The 15,068-nt window shown below is 38.8% G+C and overlaps 5 protein-coding genes across 10 annotated transcripts; 2 read left to right on the forward strand and 3 right to left on the reverse strand.

The window, feature by feature from the left end:
- The first annotated feature begins 2 nt into the window (after positions 1-2).
- On the forward strand, positions 3-1,830 carry LOC130696448 (stomatin-like protein 1). Its single transcript, XM_057519520.2, has 4 exons — positions 3-597; positions 676-941; positions 1,021-1,322; positions 1,393-1,830. The coding sequence occupies exons 1-4, from the start codon at positions 157-159 to the stop codon at positions 1,590-1,592; spliced, it is 1,209 nt and encodes a 402-aa protein (XP_057375503.1). The 5' UTR covers positions 3-156; the 3' UTR covers positions 1,593-1,830.
- LOC130696449 (phenazine biosynthesis-like domain-containing protein 1) lies at positions 985-3,009 on the reverse strand. The gene is made up of 7 exons (XM_057519522.2): positions 2,858-3,009; positions 2,627-2,788; positions 2,524-2,563; positions 2,206-2,437; positions 1,832-2,064; positions 1,650-1,768; positions 985-1,266 (listed from the first exon to the last, which is right to left on the reverse strand). The coding sequence occupies exons 1-6, from the start codon at positions 2,948-2,950 to the stop codon at positions 1,656-1,658; spliced, it is 873 nt and encodes a 290-aa protein (XP_057375505.1). The 5' UTR covers positions 2,951-3,009; the 3' UTR covers positions 985-1,266; positions 1,650-1,655.
- A 237-nt stretch (positions 3,010-3,246) lies between these two features.
- LOC130696003 (protein wings apart-like) lies at positions 3,247-8,145 on the reverse strand. Of its 5 annotated transcripts, none has more exons than XM_059495216.1 (14): positions 7,887-8,145; positions 7,577-7,805; positions 6,545-7,521; positions 5,798-6,471; positions 5,606-5,726; positions 5,427-5,541; positions 5,004-5,353; positions 4,697-4,913; positions 4,511-4,626; positions 4,160-4,403; positions 4,035-4,106; positions 3,873-3,961; positions 3,688-3,789; positions 3,247-3,608 (listed from the first exon to the last, which is right to left on the reverse strand). In XM_059495216.1, exons 2-14 carry the CDS (start codon positions 7,764-7,766, stop codon positions 3,513-3,515), a joined length of 3,363 nt encoding a protein of 1,120 aa, XP_059351199.1. In that variant the 5' UTR covers positions 7,767-7,805; positions 7,887-8,145; the 3' UTR covers positions 3,247-3,512. The 5 variants fall into 5 exon arrangements, with proteins under 5 accessions (XP_059351199.1, XP_059351200.1, XP_059351198.1 ...); XM_059495217.1 differs by having other exon boundaries at positions 7,577-7,831; XM_059495215.1 differs by having other exon boundaries at positions 7,875-8,145.
- A 610-nt stretch (positions 8,146-8,755) lies between these two features.
- LOC130696011 (calcium uptake protein 1 homolog, mitochondrial-like) lies at positions 8,756-12,906 on the forward strand. Its single transcript, XM_057519077.2, has 12 exons — positions 8,756-9,181; positions 9,255-9,455; positions 9,973-10,094; positions 10,171-10,208; positions 10,522-10,642; positions 10,706-10,860; positions 10,914-11,030; positions 11,096-11,220; positions 11,339-11,429; positions 11,564-11,603; positions 12,136-12,225; positions 12,296-12,906. Exons 1-12 carry the CDS (start codon positions 8,886-8,888, stop codon positions 12,448-12,450), a joined length of 1,551 nt encoding a protein of 516 aa, XP_057375060.1. The 5' UTR covers positions 8,756-8,885; the 3' UTR covers positions 12,451-12,906.
- LOC130696017 (zinc finger and BTB domain-containing protein 8A-like) lies at positions 12,793-14,912 on the reverse strand. 2 transcript variants are annotated; one of them, XM_059495227.1, is made up of 6 exons: positions 14,739-14,912; positions 14,308-14,627; positions 13,819-14,247; positions 13,595-13,751; positions 13,436-13,533; positions 12,793-13,374 (listed from the first exon to the last, which is right to left on the reverse strand). In XM_059495227.1, exons 2-6 carry the CDS (start codon positions 14,566-14,568, stop codon positions 13,225-13,227), a joined length of 1,095 nt encoding a protein of 364 aa, XP_059351210.1. In that variant the 5' UTR covers positions 14,569-14,627; positions 14,739-14,912; the 3' UTR covers positions 12,793-13,224. The 2 variants fall into 2 exon arrangements, with proteins under 2 accessions (XP_059351210.1, XP_057375066.1); XM_057519083.2 differs by having other exon boundaries at positions 13,436-13,536.
- Positions 14,913-15,068: the final 156 nt, after the last annotated feature.

Below are 15,068 nucleotides of genomic sequence, written 5' to 3' on the forward strand. Positions count from 1 at the left end.
AATGTCAACAAATAGAATGAATCGAAGTGATTTGTTCAAGCACGTAAACGCCAAACCCGATTTTTTTGTAACTGATATCTTGACGATACTTTGCCTGAACATTTTGTGTTTACCTGATTGTGTTACCTAGACATAATAAGGAGCATCTCAGTTACCATGTCCATTTTGTCCGAAAAATCGTATTTCACGTATTCTACTGTCCCTCAAGATGACCGAAATGTCGAATCTGGCTACAAAACGGCCTTTGATTACAAATCAATATTCTCTTATGATAGCGCTTTTAAAGACCAGGATGGAACTGGTCAAAATAGTGCTGCTGGCGAAAAATGTTCGGAAACCATCACTTCAGAAGGATTATCTGAAAAAGTCATTGCCATTCTTGCTTTGGGTTTTAGTTATCTTCTGATATTTTTTACTTTACCAGTTACTGTCTGGTTCTGTTTCAAAAATCTCCCGCAATGGGAAAGAATTGTTGTCTACCGCTTGGGAAAACTTATTGGTGTCAAGGGTCCTGGTAATGTATTTCTAATTCCTTGGCTAGATTGCTCCACAAAGTTAGACTTACGTACTCAGGTTATATGTCATCCTCTCAAACAGGTATTGCTGTTGCTTAAATTTCACTTACTTGGATTAGCAGCTAATCTGAAATTTCTACCTATTCGTTTTTGTAAACAGTTCCTCACAAAAGATCAAGCCATTGTTGAAGCAGCATGTAGTGTTTTTTACAGAATTGGTGACCCAGTTCGATACATTAGCAATGTACAGGATCCAGAACTCAAAGGGCTGAAAATTCTTGCCAATGCAATTGTCATGAAACGGCTAGAAGCCGCTGAGGCGAGAGAATTTCAAGCTGCCAGGAAAGCTGTCATAGAAGAACGCATACTGAAAGAGCTCAACTCGATCACTACACCATGGGGAATTGAAATTAGTTCAGCACATATGTACGATACTGTCTACTGCATAGCAAATCATTACTTTAAAAGATTCAATTGATTTAACCGTTTATATTTGACCCCACAGTGAGAATTTCCAGATCCTCAAAGAAGCCCAGCCAGTCAATGCTTTCATGAATGTCATGCAACAAATGGGAATTAACTTTGGTTCCGGGGATGGAGCTACCGCCGGTCCAGTCATCCCCCCATCGGTTTCGGTGGCAGACGTCGGAATGGTTATTCAAAATGAATTGCGACCAAAATCCAAAAACGCCGTCAAACTTAGACACATATTGGATGAAGGTCCCGGCGTTTTAGATAATCCTGTCGTTATCTGTTTCAAAATTGGGAATGAGGATGTAATTTACGCAGATTTTACTCAAGGAAAAGGTAAGCGAAACATTTTAGTGCAAACGTGCCCATAAATTTGAACGGCCACGAATTTTTACATTGACCGCAGGCCAAGTGTACGAAGGCATATTCTCGGGAGCTGTCGGCATCACGCTGAGCCTTACTCAAGAACTTTTCGATTCTCTGATGGACGGTGCATCACAGTCACAATTTCTGCAGGCCTACCTTGAGGGACAAATTACAATTGATGGAGACATGCAAACTCTCATGCAATTGCAAAAATTGCTACCAAATATGCAAAGTAGTTGAACAGCACACACATTCTACATTAGATCAACCAAATCTCACAAATCTAGTCAGACATACCTTGGTTTATTTGATGCGGATTGTCCCTTCGAGGACGTGGGCTACTTGGCCCGTCAATTCGACCCGCTGTTCCACAATTTTCACGATTAAATCCCCTCCTCGTTTTGAACACTGTCTAGCTATTTATGTAAAGATCTACTCATTTGTTACAGTCAACTAATAAATATTAGTAAGTGTCTTACCTCGAAAGTGACGCTTGTTATAAACTGTTTGCCAATACGGTGCGAGTACTGTATGGGCAGATCCCGTAACTGGATCCTCGGGGATTCCAACCCAAGGAGCGAAATAACGGCTGTAAAAGTCGTAGTCCTCTTTGTCGTTAGCTTGCAGGGTAACTATCACTCCTTTGACCATGCCATTCTTCTCAACGGCAAGCAGATCTTGTAGAGATGGGTTTAAAGCCTCCAAATCTTGTCTGCATATAATGACGGGAATTAGAAACATAAGTGGTATTTTAATATAGTATAGATCACTGTTTGCTACGCAACAAGCTACCGAATGATCATGCTCTTGCACCGCACCCAACCTTGACGCAAACCTACAAGTGTTAACAAACCTGTTATATTTATTGGCTAGGCGCAAGAGTAATTTCTTGGTTGTGGCAGAATGTTGAACATCTTGGATTTCAAGGTTGCCAACGACGATGCGTACAATATCTGGCAGATTTTCTGCTTCAAATGGCGAAGGAGGATTTATTGGGAAATCCAAAGTAATAGATGATTCACCTTCCTGAATGGCTTTTAGGATTCCACTGCGTGTTTTAAATTCTATAGTTTTTTCTTTATTTCCTGTCAAATGACACATAAAGAGATAATTGTGTTATATTAATGAAGGCTTATGTTCACTTAAACAACCAATCAAGCTAATAACTTGCCTAATTTGTGGAAAATAACAGCAGCAGTTGCAAGTGTAGCCTATAAAATGTAACCCAATTATTTTGTAACATTAACCATATATGCTATTGTCATCTGTATTACATGACCACACAAATCAACTTCATGTGTTGGTGTGAACCACCGTAACCCAAATTTAGTGCCTTTTTCAAATGTCTTATCACCATCAGTGTCAATGGTAGCAAAGGCAGTTTCAGACAAATTCATTTCAGCAGCTATTTTACTTTTCAATGTATCTGGAATATCCTGGAAATATTTAAAAAAGTTTTTTAAATTACAATGTGAGATGAAGTAACCATTTGGCAAATCCCTTACTTTTTCCAAACAACAAACAGCTGCTGGATTACCAGAGAAAAGCTCGTTCGTGAAAGCATCAACAACAAAAACAGTAACAGAAGATAGTTCCATGTCTGTGTTAACTTGTTGCGAAAATATAACTTCAGCTGTTACCTATCGAACAGATTTCCAAAAAACGTTTTAAAACCACCTTTCGGAAGAGTGAAGGTTGTCACGAATTTGCATGAAGTAAGACGTCTGCTTGCCTTTGCCGATGAGTTTCAGGTGGGGAGATGACCCGCCTCGAGAAGGAGGGACTAAATTAATCTTTAAACTGTTGAGTATTGACGTTGAATAGCCTAGCCTAAAAAAAAGAACGCAGCTCAAGGGCACACTAGTTCGTACCTGTAAAAATCAAGCATGCAAAATTCAAATACAAAACTAATGTATTATTACACGAAAGGAAACTGAGAAGATCAGTGCAATTTACATTAAATAAGACGCAATTTGAAATCGCTGTACGAAACGATAATGGCATTACATCGCCATACCCGAAAACGATTTAACACAGTTCAATTGATGAATACCAAATTGGAACGACAATAAAGGATGTCATTGATCTCCAAATGTAGGAGTTTCATCAGTTCATAAAATTTGATGACTTCATCAAGTGAAACGTGTTGCAATTATTTCTTCACCTAAAATTGCCGGCAGTTTGAACTTTGTCACTTGTTTCCATAAATTTGATGACCATTTGAGTGTTTTTCAATCCTCTGGTACTCGTAACAGCCTGTTGCATTGAGCCATAAAAGAAATTAACGATTTTGAAAAACAGCATAATAGAAAGAAAATTCAATAAATCTACTCACATTTGCAGTTAATTTAAGAAACTCGTAAAACTTTTTCAAAACGACGATCATTTGTGTAAACTTCTTTTCTGGAAGTAGTTCTTTGACTTGATTTTCATATTCCTTTATCGACAATAAGCAGAAATATTAGCAACGTTAATCTAAAATGCGAACAATAAAAAAAAACAAACAAGACAATTGAATACCGTATTCTTCATGACAACATATCCCAACAATAGTGCAACATATGCTGCGACCATACTGTCTTCCATGTGCCGACCAGCCTTATGCAATACTGAAAAGAAGAAAATACGTAAGTTTAAATCACACTGATAATTATATAAGGGAGTTTCGGGAAAACGACTTACATTTCTTAACTGTTTCTTCCATAGCGTCTTCTTGGGTTTTTCCGGTATTATTTGATGCAGGTTCACTTGCACCTGTAAATAGAAGCAAATAAACATTGTTTTTAAAACCTACTCCGTTCACTAACCAGTAGAGGTAGATTTAGCTGTACCAGCATCAGTTTGATCAGGTTTACCATCCAAAATCTCGTCAGTTCGCGCTTCTTCTAAACGAGCACTGTCTTCTTTTCTGACGAACAAGTCAATCAAAGCCCTTATGGCTACGTTTTTGTTGCCAACTTCATCTTCGCTATTGGCTGGAACCGTGACTGTCATCAGTCGATCGCGGTTACTTGAGGAGCGCTCAACCAAGTTGATCAATATTCCTAATGCCTGATAAGAGAGAGAGAAAAAATCAAGTTCAAGTAGATCCTTGGAAATGCAAATAGATATAATTTTGACGTTGATGCTAATGTTGTGATAAAAATCATCCACTATACCAGAGTCATAACATCAAAAGATTTATCTTCGGGTAGACATAGTGATGTCTGAAGAAGGCATACAAAAGTCGTATTCCACGTAAGGGATTTATTTCCGTAAACCTTACTGCCAACAGCTATGGGGAATCAAAGAACAACATGACGATTTAGAAACATAAACGCCATTGAGATACCAAAGTAACTTACAGTCATCGTTGCTATCGTGAGTGAGATTCATCACCACCTTCATTAGATTGGAAAGAGTTTCGCTCAGGAGATTACCCAATGAAACATTATTTCCTGCTGGCCAGAACACTGCAACTTCTCTACAAAGAAGCATTAGTAGACTTAGAGTTCCATCGACCAGACGTCCGTTGGAGAACTCCATTAAGTAATTCTGATTTTCCTCATTCTGGAATGTCACCTACCATTTGGATTGGAGGAGAGAGAAGATTTAACGTGTGAACGTATCTTTGATGTTGAACAATGAACAAATTCGAAAAAAATAACTTACATTTTCTAAAACCCTCAGGCATCGATCGACTTTCTTAAGGGCATCAAGCCGACATTTATCCCATTCCCAATTTGAAATTCCATCGGATGGGGAGGTGAGGACAGCTGTGCAAACGGTCACGGTTTGGATAATGTGATCGAGACCGCCTAGAACACGCAGCTCTTCTTTGAACCATTCACCAGCTTTTTTCGAAGTCAGGCTTAAGAGTGTTTCCATAGCTAGCTGGGCAGCCGTTATGTGATCAAGCTGCAAATGCGGAGCGTGGCCCTTACGAACCATTTCTTCGCATAATTCACGTACTTTAAGTTTATTTTTTTCTAGTTCTTTGCCTTCCAACGGGTCGACCTGACCTGCAACAATTTCAAAACACGATATAGCATGACGAGATTTAAGATATGTTCAAACCATAATCAATTATCTTACCAGCATCGATTTCGAGAAGATTAAGCATAAGTTCTAGGCTATCGCGGTCCAAATCCATGTTTAGTCGATCTTGAGTAAGAACAAACATGATACAGGACGTGCATAGTGCAACACTCTGTGAATGGAATGACAGGCCAGTCAGGATTATTTCTTAGATTAAGGTGACTTTCAACACTTACGGCTTTAGAAGGTGCATCCTTGAGCGCTTTGAAAAATTTTGCTACTGTAGAATGTGCCCGAAGATGCATTCGGAAGGCAGGTTCCATGCACTTTGAAGCTAGGCTCATGGCAGAAAGACACCTGTAGAAACAACAGGGCAACATCGAACGTAAGTATAATGGAGCAATGGATACGTAATTAGCTTTACACACCTTGTGGCTGTAGGATTTCGATCTTGAAGCGCATCAAGAATGTAGTCAACATCATCATTGAATTCTTGAAACTCCCCAGATTCTTGTATCTGATGTGCTTTTTTTACGTTACGCACCACCGTATAATAATCTTTGACTTTGCGGGGGCAGCGCAAGCTACTATTGGTCTCTGAGAGTTCTTCGCCATCGAGTTCTGAGGAATGGGCAAGCTTCTGGGGCACTGAGGAAAGAGAATTCGAAGACAATGCACCTAAACGAGCAAGTTTAGGAGGTGGTCCCTCTGGCTCATCACCTAACTCGTCCCAAGGTGAGGAGTGAGGACGTTGTTGCTCTTCTGGGGACAATCCTGCTGACGATGACAGAGCAGCAGCGGCTGATACACCGTCAGATTCGGCAGACGCTGCTTTGCGTGCGTCATCCTCATGCCAAGTGTGACGATAAAGGGCAAGACCTTTCTTGCCTTTGGCAGCAACTGAAGATTCACCTTTAACTAACGAATTTTTGTCCACTGGAGGTTGTGTCGAGATGCCTCGACTTTTGAAAATACTCGACTTCCTTTGATGATGTTGAACAGCTGGCGGAGGAACTACAGACGCGTCTATGCTAGCTATCTCTTCCTTGTGCACCGTTATGACATCCTCTGGAATGACTGGCTTCTGAAAAGTCTCTTCCTCCTTTCAAAACATATTAATGTATCACTGGATATTTTCTGAAGAAACTTTAACTATCGGAAGGCGATGTACTTACTTCAATAGATGGACAATGCTCTGGACTTTCTCGCTTTGTAGGTACTTCCGGAGAGATTGCCATTTTTTCTTCTACTGGAACATTAAAAACTTTCTCGGGGCATTCCACTGGTAGAGAAACTTCTTCTTTGGGCATTTCTATGACAGGAGGAGTAGCAATCTCGCTCGTTACCTTATCGGCTTCGGTTCCTACTTTGCTTACAAAAGCATTCGTGTCATTCCGACGGATTATACGAAGCTTGATTGGCGGCTTACATTCTTCTTTACTGTCGTTCAAATTTTCAACACCATTATTTCTTTCCATTTTTTCTTCCTCTTGAATTTCTTCTTCTTCTTCGAGGTCGGCTTCTCTGACTAAGGTCAAAGGTTCTTCCAGTTCTGAATTTGCAGCATCTTCTTCCTCTTCTACTTCTTCTTCTTCGGACTCTGATTCACCTTCCCACTTAGCCCGCTTTCGTTTGCCACGACCACTAGATTGTTGCCCTCGTACAGAACGGTTGTTTTTGACTCGGCGTCTTCCGCGTGGCGCTACTCCCCTTCCAGGATTGGGTTTATAACTTGTCACAGCTGCAGATCCACGTGGGCTTGATACGCGAGCCCCTTTCGGCCGCCCTCTTCCTCGTTTTGTCGTAATTTTTGATGTCGGTGATGTATACGTAGGGGAGAGATAACCCACTCCACCGGACGATGCTGGGTAGAAATTGGTATTACCAAGGATTTCACCGTGGTTTGATGGATAGTCAATACAGTTTGATGATTGAGACGAATTTTGTACATTTGAAGGATTTTTCGTAACATCTTCCACTGCCCGCGATTTAAAAAATTTTCTCGGTTTTGGTTGAGCTGTACAATTCGTAGTAGTATTCACACCAGTTTCAAAATTAAAGGCATCCAGTCCAGTGTTTAAAGCTGTTGATGTGTGACTTGCCAATCCATATTCTACTGGTATGCATTTTATAGGACTCATCCCTCTTTTACCTATAGAATCAGATTATTAAACAATGGTACAGCACAAGTTCCTGTAAATTCTTACCAGCTTTACTGCCATTTACTTGACTGCTTCTCAATGATGTGAAAGATGTTGTGCCCCATTTGCCCACAACTCCAGCTGACTTTGAGGCAGTGGGCCTTTTATTACTGTCTGCAATAATCTTGTCAAATTGAATACTTGCTACAGGGGCAGATACTCCTCGTTTTCCATAAGTTTTGTTGTGTTTCGACATTTTTGCAAATCACTTTTAATGCTGTTGTGGTCAACTAAGCTGCTTGTCAAGTGAAACTGAAGAAACTAGTTTTCAAATTACTTTAAGCTATACCTTTTATTCACATACTACTGCATTCACCATATAGTTTGTATTTCAGAAATCCGTGGCGCGTACTGCAGTCTGACGACAGACGCCAACGACTCGTGTTGCACGACAGCGTCTTATTAGTGTATCGGTAATCCAAATGGTAAACATGTGTCTTCGTGACAGCTTGTAAGTATACGCATAAAAATAATTGTCATAACTTCAAAAGAGTAGCTGAAATTAGGTAAAAACCAGGCGCTGATAATTTTTATGATCACAGTTCTTTTTATCAGACATCAAGAGCGGTTGTAACACAAAGTGCCACCTAGAAGGCGAAATTTGTACTATCAGGACTATCATTTAGATAGTTTTATCTTTTCGTATTTGCATATTATTCTAATATTTTTACAAAATGATTTGCCCCTGAATGGCAAGCATGTTGCTTTAATAATGATCGGAAAGACTTACTGAAACGGTCCTATCCAGTAATCCCGGTGCATTTTAAAATATGTACATTATATACTATTAGGTTTGAAATTCCGGTAACGACAAATTTGTGATGATAGGTCAACAAATACGAGAGTTGTTGGTTAAGGATTATTTTACCCAGGCTAGCTTATTGTTGTACTCAGCCCGTTCTTTGCCGGAGACTTGATGTTACCAATTAGTTACCCACAGAAAACTGCGCGGGAAATGACACAAAGTGCAAGATTATGATTGGAAACATTACTCATTGTCCTAATGGAAAGAGTTAGACAATAAGCGAATAGTTTCACTTTACAATTCGATTCTTATAAACTGCAAATTTAGCGTTGGAAATTTTTTTTATAGCTTGATTGTTTAACTGATAAACAGCGGTTAACTAGTTAAACGTTAAGGCCACCTAATGGTGGTAAACATTATGATGAAAACGAAGGATCCGTCTGCTAAAAAGGAAAAAACGAAATCAGTGTTAGTGCTGGGTTCCGACTTTTTGCTTCATTTGTCGTCGGTACAATTGCCAACATAAAACTAAAAAATAAACGACTAAATTATCATTAAAAAGGCATTGACATGAGTCTCCTATTGTTACACCTGAGCAAAAGGGAATTCCTCAAAACATATAGTTGCCATAAAAGCATATATATTCTAAGTAATACAAAACAAAGGGAAATATGTGGGTTATTACCACTGCTTGAAAGGGATGGAAGCAAACATCGCGCTGAAGGCATACCCTTTCAACAAATTCGACGACTTCAATACAAAGATTTTGGTCATCGTCCAACACCTACATCAAAGTTTAGTGGAATTTGGTTTGGCATTGTTGGCTGTGGAATGTTTTTGGCACTTTTCTGGGATGTTCCAATTATGTAAGATTGTAGTTATATTAGATACAAATCTTTAATTTGCAAAATGTTAATAATAATCTTATTTAACATACAGGCTATTTGAAAAAATCAAGGATTCCATCAAGCCTCCAAGGGTTGATGCTGCTTCTCTAAATGAAACAGATCAGGATGCTGAGCACACAGAAGCTGAAGATCAAAATGATAGTGTTGTAAAATCTTCAAAGAAATCAAAAATTGGCTTCAGAGAAAGAAAAATCATCGAGTATGAAAACCGAATTCGCCATTATTCAACCCCGTAAGTTAAAATTTAAAAAATTTATATAAATGGGGGTGTTGATGGCAGTTGCCAACCACCTTTTTCTCACATTAGTTAACTAATTATTTAATAATACTCTGTATATATTTTTTCCTAGATAATTTCTTCAGCTTGATGTAATAATTTCCTTTCAAGTATACTGTATGCAGTATTTGGCATACCAATATAATTATTCAGGTTATTACATAGCTTTGCATGACTATTTTAATTAGCTAGCCTATAATTGCTGATCCCGTATCGGGGGTTGTCAGTTGGGTTCAATGTTCCGCTCAGCGTTGTAGATTTGGACGGCTTTTTTTTTTTCCTTTCTGTGGTTTCAAGTTATTTTTGCCATTTTTAACCGATGCAACAGTAGGTGAGGCAGTAACAATTTATGCACAGTTGTATTTTATTTTTTTTTTCTAAATGTACAAATGGATCCTAGATATTCCAATTCTTCGACCTTTAATTTTGTATCTCTTGAAAAAATGTATTTAAAGTATTCTTCTTCATCAAGGGACAAAGTTTTTCGATACTTTGCCAGCCTTCAAGTTGTACAATCGCATGGGGAAACAGAAATTTACATGACTCCAGATGATTTTTTAAGATCGATTACTCCGGGGATGAAACAACCAGATGGTACTGAATATTAGTAAAATTTTACTGTAACAATTCCAGTTGGATGACAAACACTCAATGCTTTATTTGCTCAAAGGTCTTGGGCTAGACCAATTTCGACGTTATGATCCTAAAGTAAGTATTAAGCATATATTTGAAAACAAAAGTATAACAAATGAATGCCTAACAATTATCAACTGTAACCCATCTATTTAATTTATCGTACTAATATCTTTCTTCCTATCTGCGTGAATGCCTGATGATGAAATGAAAATGGCGATTGCGTTAACTGCAGATCATGACACAGGTGCGAAATGCTTTGTATCAAACTTTTTAATTTCCATTTTACCTTTTTTATTTATTGGTTTATTTATAGATTTGCTTGTGTGCATGCATGGATTCTTAAGTTGTTTCTTAAAGTAACATTAAATAATTTTCCTGTATATAGACAATGACTGAGCAGTTAATTGGTGAGCTTGGTCTACGGGAGGATAGCGTCTTCTTAAAACTCGGCAGTTCGGGACTGATTTCTTTTTCCGATTACATATTTCTCCTGACTCTTTTATCAAGTAAATTGGAAATCATTTCAAGTTTACAATTTCGAGTCAAAAACTGAAATTTTTGCCAAATAGCTTCCAGTCGGCATTTCGAAGTTGCTTTCCGTATGTTCGACTTCAATGGCGACGGGGACGTTGATGCCGAAGAGTTTGATCAGGTGGCCACCCTTTTGCGACAGAATACGACTCATGGGTCAAGACATAGGGATACTACGGGAAACAGCTATAAGGTAACACAATGTTAATTCTCTGGATGGAGCAGAATTTTAAATCTCTTAAATAGGGTGTGAATTCTGCCCTCAGTACCTATTTTTTCGGACCGAATCGTGACCAAAAGTTAACGATCGACAAATTTCTCGAGTTTCAAAAGCAGTTAAAAGAGGAAATCTTAACTCTTGAAGTAAGTTGTACAATTCAACGAATTTTAAAACCCTGAATCATTAAACTAATAAGACAACATACTAGTTCCGTCGCAAAGGCTTAAGCGACGACGCAAAGCTATCTGAAGCCGATTTCGCGGAAATGCTCCTGGCTTACGCTGGGTATCCAGACAAGAGGAAGACCCGCATGATAAAACGTGTTCGTAAAGGGTAGGCCAATGTGTTCTTTGTTTCATTTTTCCTTCCTTAGTGTACAATAGTATCGCATTTATTTGCTTGGCTCATACGTTTGGCATAGAAAAATCATTTATATTTTTTTTTGGGTCAGGTATCAAGGTGAAAAGAGCATCGGAATCAGCCTGAAAGATTATTTAGACTTTTTCCATTTTCTGAACAGTATTAATGATGTTGACACGGCGGTAAGCTTCATATTTTCTTATTGTTAAACTAATAATATAACACATACGGGAGTATGTCAAACGTACGACATTAATTTAATATATTATTTTTTTTTTACTTTTTCGTTTGCCGGTTTTCGCAATTCTCGTTACAGTTAACCTTCTATCACATCGCTGGGGCATCAATCGAACCGAGTAATACCTACTTCCTTTTCGGTGCTGTAGTTAGATTTCTAGCTTGATAACTGCGTGAGACTGGTGTCAGAAGAGAACTCTTTAAATTTCGTAGAAAAACTGAAACGTGTCACTTATTAAACCGGTCTCATTTTTTAACGTTTGGATTGCGACATGTTAGTACTATGAAACACTGACTAAGGGTCAGTACGGCCGTTCACCTTCTAGTTCACCTGAATTATTCGTTTCCAGTACCAATTGATTTTGTTTTAGTCAAACCTTTTTGGTTGAGTCCAACCGGGAAGTGCGAGCGAAATCGTTGTTCAACCTGATTTCTAGCTTTCCTGATACAGTTGCACACGGTTACCGTTAAAATGTCAAGTTTATTTGTTTGAGACTATAACATTCCGTTTGATTGATACAACACTTGGTAATGTTTTTCTTTATGGACAGCTAGTTTCGTTTCTGCCATGTTATTTTTATTCGCACGTCTTGTAAAGCAAGTTTTAAAATTATAATCAACATTTTCCTGTATTTTTTTTTTAAACTACAGGTACGTTAAAGCATGTGGCACGTACGGTGGCACATGTCGAACTTGCTGATCACGTTGTTGAAGTGGTTTTTACTATATTCGACGAAAATCGTACGTATCCAAGTTGTAACCTGTATTTTTTAAAATCTTGCCTAGCTTAATCAACTTTTACTATTTATAGAGGATGGGCAACTGAGTAACAGGGAATTCGTTGCAGTAATGAAGAACAGAATGATGCGTGGTCTCGAAAAACCCAAAGATACCGGATTCATTAAGCTAATAGAATCCTCTATAAAATGCGCCAAACAAACCAAACCTGCCCTATTGGATTTTTAATATTTCTGCTTTTATCTGGCTTCCTATTTATTGCCCATTTTAGGGACGGCTTAAGTGTTCAAACCTCTTTCCAGTTGTGCTACGTTTTTGGTCTTAATATCTCAACATTAATGATTGACGTTAACTTAAAAACTAGTTACAGAATTTTTCCGGTGGCATTTTGCCAAGAAGCTCGAGAAACCGATTCAGTATTTGATAGCTTTTCGTTTTTATTAACAATTTACTAAGTTTTATGATGTTCTATTATGAATAAAAAATCTAGCAGAGCAACGCATTCAACATTCAGTATGCCCAGTGTGTAATACATAGTTGTGATTCGTGTATAGGGAAACGAGGTAACAGTTGTTTTGAATTTGAAATTCTTGTTTAGTTTATTCATTTAATAAAATGCGTTTACATATATGATTGTTTTTAACACCCCGTGGAAATACACGACCATTACACTCGGAAAGCAGACCACCGTACTATATAGTTCATTTACTCCGCAACTGCTAGAGAACATGAGGAACAGGCAAAACACAACAACCAAACAAACAGAAAACACCAAGTATCGTTCATTGCCTTCGTGTTCTAACCAACAAAAGTCAATTTCAAGTTGCACGAACTACAACGAGTCCAAAATCTAGATATCAGGTACTCAAACTACTTATACAACCACTACTAAAGTGGTTTGAAATTTGAGAAGTGCGTCTCTAACGAGAACTTTGGTTGAATGTTGTAAAAGCAATAAAGCAAGATATCGGAATGCTCCTTCTTGACAGGTTAACAAAGAGATCAAATATGTTCTCCATGGCTGGTCATAGATGAGCGGGCTTCTATAACAGCTTCGGTAGATTGTGCTGCCCTGGCATAAACTTGATGCGACCGTTTAATATGTTGGTTTAACGTTTTTCGACGAGGATAAGCACGACCGCACAAATGACACTGCATAAACAAGTATATTCTAGTCGACTTATTTCAACGTAAATACGAGGGATACCTTTACCTGAAAACTTTGCCCGCTATGACTTTCCATGTGTTGTCGCAAATCCGAACGGAAACAGCCACACACATTGCAAATGCCACTTCGCACCATCGGTGCGCCTACTGAAGATCATTTAAAGTTAGAATTTTGCGTCTAACGAGGGAAAACCATCAAACTTACTTTCTGAATCTTGAAAGCTTTGCTCTCCATCTTCGTCGTCACTATAACTATGAGAAGAGGTACCGGGTTCGTTATTTTTTTCTGCAAACATCCTGTTTTCGTGCCTGAAATTTGCGCGGAAATCATCGGGAGTGGATGGCACCCTTGGCGAATTTTCCTACAAAAAATTGCGCATTTGCTATAAAAGAAGTGGTCATGCGAAAATTAGCACTTTGTCGCCTTACTTGTTCATGATGTGATTTGTCAGAAGCATCACTCATTTCAGATGAAGGTGGGGAAATTAAGGCCTCTTTGGGTTTCAGGTAAATTTTGTTGGGTTGCTTGATATTGGTGGGATCTATGGCAGAGTAGGAAACTGCTTGGATGACGGGTTGGAAAGAAACCTCTGGTTCAAACTTTGGAAGGGATAAATCTGTTGGCTCCTCAAAGGAATGGTTTTGTTCTTTAGAGTTCACTGTGAAAGAGGGTTGACTGACATCAGCAGAGAAATTCCTCCTGCGCTTGCGTGGAGGAATGCAACTATCAGGATTTACTGCAAATTCTTCTTGGTATTGCTCAGCATTAGCAAGACCTCTGACTTTCAAGCTCTGTGCAGTTTTCAAGAACCCAGGAAGCTTACTTTGGCTCACAGTGACTTGGCCAGTGTACATGTACTGATAAGCAATAGAAATCGATAATTCAACAGAATGGCTTGTTGAAAAATGAATCATTACATCAATTAAAGCTTGAAGCTCTTCTGCTTTAACATCCCTGAGGATGACAATTGGATGAGAGTGAACTGTTTCTATGAAAAGTTCCTCAAAGTAGGGACTGCATGCAGAGAGAATGGCACGGTGGACACGGAATGACTTGCCCTCACAGGACAGTGTGACATCTACCAGTGCTCCTCTTTTGAGCATGGATTCCAAAACCAAGCAAAGGTTACTTTCATGGTTGTTCCAACGTAAAGAAAATTCTTGCTCTCCTCTGTTCATGTTGATTGTCCAAATATATCCACAGCAAAACTGAACACCTTATGTAAGTTGAGGTTTAGCTGTGAGGAAAAAAACCATTATTTGTTTTCAATTCAAATCATTCTATTTTGGTACACGTGCATAACCCTAAATATGTTAAGCGAGTAAAGGCATGAAAAACCCATACATACAGAGGCTGCCAGAGAGAATTCACTCGTCTCTCACAAGGCAAAATACGTCAATCGTTCTTTTGCTTGTGGAGCCACTCGAATGTCGTCGTTCAACAGGTTGAAAGCCAGACACACAGTTTACCGATACCGCCACAGATGGCAGCCAGAAGCTATGCAGCTTTTCTCAACTTCACAGCATTCACAGGCGACTGCTACGAACCAACGGACCGTTTTTAAATGAAGACAGAGGCCAAGCCAAGTAGTGAACAAGTGTTCTGAAACTTCAGTGCACTTTCAAATTCGACAAGTGTTTCTCGTGCGTGCGAATGAAAAGGTGATCGCTGTTCAGTG

This window comes from Daphnia carinata, chromosome 5 (genome assembly GCF_022539665.2).
Source record: "Daphnia carinata strain CSIRO-1 chromosome 5, CSIRO_AGI_Dcar_HiC_V3, whole genome shotgun sequence".
NCBI classification, from domain to species: domain Eukaryota; kingdom Metazoa; phylum Arthropoda; class Branchiopoda; order Diplostraca; family Daphniidae; genus Daphnia; species Daphnia carinata.